Here is an 8,211-nt window from a genome sequence, read left to right as displayed (position 1 = left end):
GCCTGCACCTTCCCAGGCCTCGCGAAATGTGTGATGTGCGAACGGTCGTCGCCGCGCATGAAGCCTGTCACGAGGTGAACCTGCGGACCTCGCTTGTTTACTTCGGGCATACGCCGACGCACAGACCTGTGACCGCTTCATCCTCATGCATCAAAGCCAGTGCCCCGGCGTGGGCACGGCAGCAGCGCGGCGCTCTTTCGTACGCCGGACGGCCTCTCTCTTAAACGAGTTGGCGTTGGGTGCGAGATGGCTGGATTCGATGAATATTAAGCGCTTGCCACTGCAATTTGTGCATTATGATTATCTTACACTGTTTGTGTATGCATTCCTTTGTCTGTTTTCATGTCTTATCACTTTCCGTTGTTTTGACTTACTGTTTTATCTGTTTGACAAATGACGCGACGAACCCACGTATTTTTGTGAGACATCAGCTAATTTCGAACGTAAATTATTTGCCTGTACGGTTGTCTTCATGCATCTTTACCATCATGCATCTTTTGCTGTGCGAAGTCATGCAAGCATGTATGCTGGTGCTTAACTCGTTCATATTGTTTAGTGTACAACTTTGATAGGGGTAAGTGGCCTTTGTCGCGTATGAAATTGCTGTAACGAAACCCTTTTGAGCAAATTCAGTGAATGCAAGGTATGAGCTTTTTTAAATTAAGAAGGGAAGACAGCTGACCTACCCCTGCCAATACATCTTTTGATTTTCATTGCCCAATATCATCTTTACGAAATCATGATCTTTCATTTTAAGCCCATGTAAAGTTCCAGCTTTCTCAGACAAACAGAACTGAGTGTAATTCACAGACTAAATTTTTTTATCACGGTCCAATACGATCACGGGAAACAGGTCTCCTTTGTTGCTCATGGAATGTTGTCTGAGGCACAAAAAGACAGTTTTATGCAGGATGTCATGGCTTGACACATGCAGACGAGAGAAAAGTATTTACATGATGCATTTTCCGTGCAGAGGCTGCGGAAAATACACTATGCGCACTGCCAAGAAGTACCTACCACTAAAAGCGAAATTGAACTTGCAAGACCTGCTGGAAGAGCTTTGCTAAGCACAGCACATCCACGTATATAGGGTGATGGGACGTGCGAGTCGAAAGGACTGGAATGCTCGTTATGTCCCTGGAATGTTCTCGAACTGCGACGTTTCTGGCAGGCGATTGTGCGCTTTATAGAACCCTCATATTTTGAAACCAGTACCGCTATGCTAAAAGGCTACTGTATTTTGCGGTGTTTTTTTTGTTGTTATTTTCGTTTTTTGCCCCGCTTCAGGTCACTTGTCAAAAATCAGCCGCCAGTTGCGAGCTGGCTTGCCACGTAAAAGATCTAAAATGACGTAAGAAAACGTGCCGTATAGGGATGCTATGCGGGGCAAAGCAGTGATGGCTCTATGTATCTAGTGTACGAGCATTTCAGGGAAATTGTCTGTATTTCATTGGTCCAGTAGTCTGCCGGTATTCATCAGGCGGTTCAAAACCACATCCAGGGGTTTGGAACCGCCCCCCCCCCCCCCCCCCCCCCCAGTATATAATGTTACGCCTTTGAGTATGAGCGCAACAAAGAGGCGCGAACAAAAACTACGGCAATCATTTCTTTGCTCAACGAATGGGATTTCAACAAAATTCATTTTCCAAGTGAACCAAAACCCCGCGAAGCCTGAGGGCTGCCGGGGGCCGGGTCATTTATTTAACAGTGGCATACATTAGCTGTAAGCGAGGTACACCCATCGGTGACACATAACAACAGTGAGTATTTATTGTGGAAAAGATGGCATTGCCCGATGAGTGACACATAACTAGGTGGGTGGTGCGCACAAGACGATCCACCTGCTCAGGATTCCCCATTCTTGCTCCAGTTACTTCAACGAACGGGGTTGGAGGCATAACGGCTCTGAAAAACGAGGCAGACACAAAGTCGGTTCGACTGACCATTGAAAGGACACTAATCAGCATTTTGGTAATTGAAATATATAAAATTAATCACACACACAGCCCACATTACTTCTCGGCACAACGTCTTAGAAATTACAGATATGTGTTTATATGAGATACGATATGAGGTGCGCGACACGCTGCTTTGTTTCAAACAAGTCCCTACCCGATGATTTCTTGTTAAAAGCTATATTAAAACTTAAATAGGCCCATTACATTACACGGTATTAAGGTACGCCAGAGCTGTACGCAGCCTTAGCTTACCGGCGCCGGTATTACATCAGTCATACCTGGTATTACGGTACGCCAGAGCTGTACGCAAACCTTAGCTTACCGGCGCAGGTATTGCACCAGTCATACCTGGTATTGCAGTACGCCAGAGCTGTACGCAAACCTTAGCTTACCGGCGCAGGTATTGCACCAGTCATACCTGGACTAGTTGGAAGACAACGCATCGGCCGAATCCGGGTAGTCAGAGTACTCGTAGTCCGGGTTACTGTCAACACGAAGCATTCGTAAGCAATTAAGTACGATTACCGCTCACAAAATGTGTTCTCATTTCAGAACCGCATGGTTAAGCAGTGGCGTCCGGCGAAACCACAGTGCCCTGTCGTTATCACCACAGTTTGCCTCAAAGTGATACTAAGCATCCGACCACGAATGAGATATAGCCACCATGTGAAGGGTAGTGTGGTGGTGGTCCGGTGTTAAAGGACACGCGTCGGCATCCAGGGCATCTTGCGCAGGCTATCACATACCGCTTATATATATATATATATATATATATATATATATATATATATATATGTACATGTATAGAGTGTGATGTGGCGTTTAACTCACATGGCTGTCCACCGGCTGTTCCCTCCCAAACTTACGCAGGATATAATAGCCATATGGCGGCCATTTAACACAGGCCGCACTGGTTCCGCCATTGGCCAAGACACAACATAAGCTTTCATACGGTCTCTGCCGAATCCACACGAGTGAACACACTCAAACTTTACTCTTCTGGGCCACTTCACCAGGTGATGGGCGACGTAACAGAAGACGCGCCATCTTGCTCACTATCAACGGTGTCTTTCAATGCTGCGATACGTCTTTTACATTCAAGCAAGCTCTTGGACGTAGCATGATTACCACTGACCATACCGTTACCATACACTACGCATTCGGAAACATCTTCTGGCACGTAAAACTTACCATGCCGGCGCGCTACTCCGTTGGAGGGAGTCACATTCACTCTTCTAGCGCTTATACGAGGCATTTAGCTCACCACTCGGGAACGTGCTCTGTCACATTGCCCCTTCAAGCGTGCTGCCTGGGAGCTCTTGCGCACCACTGTGGCGTGCTACATGATTCCAACGCAAAATGAAAGCAGGTAGACTCGCAATTGCGGAACGCTATCAGGACGGCAATACTCGCCACCCTGGCGCGTCACTTAAGCTTCACCAACGCTATTTCGGCGTTTTAGAATGTATGGTGAGGCATAGTCGGTTCGTGGGAGGATACACGACCTTGGCGCGCTACCCCAGCTTGCACCATCGCGATTGCGGCACGTTGGAAGGAAGGTCACACTCACCATTCTGGCACGCTCTTCGGTGCGCCACAGGCGCTGATGGCCTCGCTGAACACCAACGTCACACTCACCATTCTGGCACGTTCTCCGGTGCGCCGCAGGCGCTGATAGTCTCGCTGAACACCAACGGCACACCCACCATTCTGGCACGTTCTCCCGTGCACTGCAGGCGCTGATGGCCTCGCTGAACACCAACGTTACTCACCATTCTGGCACGTTCTCCGGTACGTCGCAGGCGCTGATGGCCTCGCTGAACACCAACCCCTCGTCGCAGCCCGAGATGGCGGGCTCGATGCCGTTCTTGCACACGTAGAAAAGGGAGCAGTTCTCCGGGTGCGCGAAGTTAGGGTGCACGATCTTCTGGTTGTCGGCCGTGAAGTACTCCTTGGTCGGGTCGCACGTGAAGCCATCGAGCGTGCGACGTGCGTCGCACGCGCCGCGGCGCGCTGACGCCGGCCAGTCGCACGTGTTGGTCCTGGTGTTGAAGTGCAGGCCGGGCGAGCACAAGAGCAACGTCGGCACGTTGTCCGTGCACGTGTAGTACTTGCCGCAGACATTCGGGTCGTCGTGCGGGTAGACGCCGTTCTGCCGCACGCAGACGCCAGTGCCCTGCGGCTCGCCGAGGATTTCGCGACCTGTGCAATCCACCTTGAAGATGTAGTCGCACGGGTTGGCCTTCACCACAAGGTTCGGGTCGAAGGCCCAGCCGTCCCGGCAGTAGACGGGCGTGGCCGTGCCTTTGAAGCAGTCCCAGTACTTGTCGCACTCGTCCGGATCAGCGAACTTGCCGGTGATTTCGTTCTCTGGACAGGTGAACGTCTCGACGCCGAGTGTCACTGAAGCATACGACCTGGTGAAGTCACCGTGCGGACACGACCACTGCGACACTAACGCATACTTGCAAATATTTTTGGGGTGTTTATCGACTCATTTAAATACCGAGGTTGTGAGCGTGTCCATGCATCCTGATGACGACCGAGGTTGGTGATGGTGTACTACGGCGGTAATTCAGACTTCTCGGTCTCCAGTCTAATAATCCACTCGCACTAGGTTGTCTAGCCCGCTGATGCAAATAATTAAATGCAAATTTATTGATCTTCACAACAAATCGCTGACAGCTACCCAATTTTAATGCAACTTTCAAGAACTGACGAGCTCCCATGGATTCGCTTGGCATGCCAGAGAACTTTTGCGTGCACAATATTGGGAATTATGTCTTTTGAGCTCTTGCGTGCTATCACCGTTCCTTGACGCGTCATTCTTTTTCCGACTTTGCTACGATAAACCCCAAACTGAGCCCTTACTGCCTTTCGATCCTATGGTTGGATGGACCTACGTGTGCGTAAGCCACTTGTGAGGCATTTTCGAATCGCAGTCTTGCACGACTGACGTCAACATCTGCCATTCTCCGGGTGAAAAGGGGTCGAAGAGGCTGCGGTCAGACAGCGCGGAAACCAGTGCACAACTCTTGTCAGGCTCTTAGCTGTGCGGGATGTCCACATGTCATACCGTACGACGCATGCGTACCACATACGGCTTTTAAGCACCACACACGACACACATACACACAAAACTTCTTGGCTCCCTCACTTGCGCACAAATTAATTCAGCGAGCGGCGGCGTCATTTTAATATTTTCGGGGGCCTGAGCCCCCCCCCCCCCTCCCAACGCTCCACTGACTGACAACGCCCCCCCCCCTCCCTCTCATTGTATATGAGCAAGAAGAAACTACTGGGCCAAATAAATGCAGACAAATTATCTTACATTTTGGTACATTAGGTACCTAGACACACCACTATTAGCATTATGCCCATTTTGAATCAACTAACATCTTTTGGGTACCCAATGTTTTGTCATGCCAACTCCTTCATATGTTAGGCCAGTCCACAAATGTCTGGCAAGCTTTTCACACGATGACACCTGGATTGGGTTACGAAACAATTCAGTGCAATTTGCGGCAGCTTTTAACAGCACTGAGTGGCCCAGATAACCTGACCGATGTTTTCTGAACCATGACAAGTGTATTTGTCACACAGCCATGATTGTGCTCATGTTCGACTGCTCATTTCATGAAGAAAAAACGTGATCAACTACAGCGGTAGTCATTAGTCATTCCACACCCGCCAAATCGTGACAACAGGTGCTCTCAACGGCCCTTGGCGGCCCCGGGTGCGCAGCTACTGAGCCTACCGCAGGTGTCCATCTGTCGGACGATCGTCTTCGCTGATGGGCCCCATCTTATGTCTGAAGGTAGCTTTGAGTTTTTAGGATTTGCTGGCTTGTTCACGTGAGACGTGGTCCTTGAGCAACGAAAAAAGGCCAGTGTGGGTCGGCTTTTCGGCCTACGAGCACGGCAGCTTCCATCGATCGCGGACCACCTCAGTCAGAGGCAACAGCGAGCGCCTAAAGCGACTCGAACCCACCCCGCCACGGCTGGGTGAATGGGAAGCGAGGCACGTAAACCAAATGAGGTATCGGACGGATATGAAACCGGTATTCTCACCCCAGGGGGCACCTGTGCTCAAAATTTTTATTTGCATTACTCCCTCATAAGGGCAGATATTGTTTCCAGCTTGTCCAGTCATGGAACCTTAGGGATGCCATACGGTTCACGTTATGCCCATTTGCATTTCCTCACGATCCAGTTAAGCATGCCTCTCATCGACCTTAACGGTCTTTGTGTAATGATAGGCAAAAATACAAACCCTGTGCATATTGTTGCCAGAATTATTCGCCACATATCCTTACATTGATAACCCGTAATGATCTTCACACTGTGAAGCAACTATCCCATTTCGAGCCCTGGAACCACCTCTGCCAAATTGTTTTTGGCAAATTGCAACAATAAAACATCTGGTGCAACTACCTCATGCACCGAAAACAGCAGTGGCTCTTGCAAACACCAGACGCCGCGCTAATCCCGCGGTGAAGCCCATCTCAGCACTATCGCAAACCTTCACTCAGTCACCCCGAAACCTCAAACTGGAACTGCCTCTACGCATGCCAGGTGCATGTAATTTTGGCAAGATATACACACAGGGTGTTTATGAAAATCCAGAAACTTCAATGATATGCTCCAAACACTTTGGATCAATTACGTATAAAACCAGGTGTGGAGTCGTCTTCCGCCGTATAATTAAAAAAAAGCAGGTTCAACGTCCCGAATCGAGGGAAATTTTAGTCGGCATGTAACGATAACACCATGCGTAAATTGATTTTATCTCCGCATAAGTCGTTCCACTTCACCAGCAACATCAAGTGCAACATCAAAGGGGGCAAAAAGGTCACTGCAATTATTAAGTCTTCAGCTGTAGAAGTCATGCACTCCGATTGGAAGATAACATCGAGATTCAAAGAAATGATAGCATTTCACCCAGCTTTGCGGAGCAGATAAGATTGCTTGATGCAACGACGGAAACCTACAACCCGTCAGCGGCCTCGACCGTGTCTCGACTTACCCCCGACCACCAGTGACCAGACTGCTATTGCGCGCCACATTTTCGACCGCGTGCGAGTGAGTCCGCCGGCAAACTAACGCCGCCGACTTTATATCTTTCTAGGAGATGGCGCTGTTCCGGCGCCGGCGGCCGCCGCACTCCTCTGTGGGTCACCGCTCCATTGAGGCTCTCGTTGTCCCGGCAGGCCAGCCCTCTCTCTCCTCTCTGCTCTCTCCAGCTCTGCAGCTCTCTCCTCACTCCAGTCACTCGGTCTTGCCTCGGGGCACCGGCCTCAAACTGGCGCAGGCCACGGACTCCAGGCCGGCCGGTGAACTGCCGCTGGCCAGACAGCGGCAGCACAGATACTCCCTGAAGGCTGCGACGTAACTTGTCCTGGAAGGTTCGCTTCGCGTTTAGGGGCAGACAGTACAGGCTCCGTACGAGAGGGTAGGTTTGTAAAGAGAGGGTGTTTGGTGTGGGTTTTTCCAGTGGTTTAGCGCTTTGGGTTTAGGCGCGTACTCCTAACATTTTCTTGTGAAAACTTCTCTCTTCAATCCCACCAGTTACGAGATATGAGACAGGACTTATCTCGGACGATAATAGCTCAGGCGACAAAGCTGAAGTATTTCCTCTGGCATACCAGATGGCACGGGGCAGGTGTGTGCCGCCCCGCCACACCCCTCTTCAGGAGTGAAAGAGATTCTGATTTACCGGTTACTAACGCTGGCATAAACAGACGCTTTTGCGGGCCATTTGGTGACAAGAGTTCTAAAATGGAAACAAATTGTAATATACCAAAATATATTACAACAGACCATCCCAGCTCAATGAAACTCAAATATAAATATTGGAGTTGCTAACGCCTGGAGCGTGAGTATGTGTAGAAGACATGTCAAAACGTTGACGTTTCGCTGTATGAGCAATTTGACCCACAATATATCGTCAAACATAGAAGCTTTGATGAGGATAGTTCTCGGTAGGTGACGGAAATGCACTGTAAGCTATTCTGTATCAGTGCTGACGTCACAGATCAGTGGTGACACCGTGCTTTTCCAATGCCCCTCAGATCAGTGCTTTTCACAGATGTTTCATCCAAGATTCGCTTCAGGTATTTAACCGTATAAAATACCAATAAGTGGGCTCACTACTTGCCGGGAGAATCATTGCTGGCCACAGCATCTTGCGACGAACGTGATCAGTTAGATGTGCGGCGTTATTAAGAGTCGTGCCATTTGAGACAGATGGGCCT

General features: G+C 49.6%; 1 protein-coding gene across 1 annotated transcript; it reads right to left on the bottom strand.

The window, feature by feature from the left end:
- Positions 1-1,637: 1,637 nt before the first annotated feature.
- LOC119101343 (protein obstructor-E) lies at positions 1,638-7,092 on the bottom strand. The gene is made up of 4 exons (XM_037224659.1): positions 6,984-7,092; positions 3,731-4,361; positions 2,377-2,442; positions 1,638-1,905 (listed from the first exon to the last, which is right to left on the bottom strand). The coding sequence occupies exons 1-3, from the start codon at positions 7,021-7,023 to the stop codon at positions 2,382-2,384; spliced, it is 732 nt and encodes a 243-aa protein (XP_037080554.1). The 5' UTR covers positions 7,024-7,092; the 3' UTR covers positions 1,638-1,905; positions 2,377-2,381.
- Between the last annotated feature and the right edge of the window lie 1,119 nt (positions 7,093-8,211).

Source organism: Pollicipes pollicipes, unplaced genomic scaffold (assembly GCF_011947565.3).
Source record: "Pollicipes pollicipes isolate AB1234 unplaced genomic scaffold, Ppol_2.1 Scaffold_4881;HRSCAF=5763_pilon_pilon_pilon, whole genome shotgun sequence".
Taxonomy (NCBI): Eukaryota; Metazoa; Arthropoda; class Thecostraca; order Pollicipedomorpha; family Pollicipedidae; genus Pollicipes; species Pollicipes pollicipes.
Note: the sequence above shows the minus strand (reverse complement) of the source record. Positions and strands in the feature narration are given on the sequence as shown.

What these genes read in the sequence shown, in the direction of transcription:
- LOC119101343 (XM_037224659.1), bottom strand. Translation starts at nt 7,023, where the DNA reads ATGTGGCGCGCAATAGCAGTCTGGTCACTGGTGGTCGGGG. An exon ending in CTGGTCACTGGTGGTCGGGG is followed by an intron (nt 4,362 to 6,983) that starts GTAAGTCGAGAC and finishes CGTATGCTTCAG; the next exon opens with TGACACTCGGCGTCGAGACG. An exon ending in CCGGAGAACGTGCCAGAATG is followed by an intron (nt 2,443 to 3,730) that starts GTGAGTAACGTT and finishes TCGTGTTGACAG; the next exon opens with TAACCCGGACTACGAGTACT.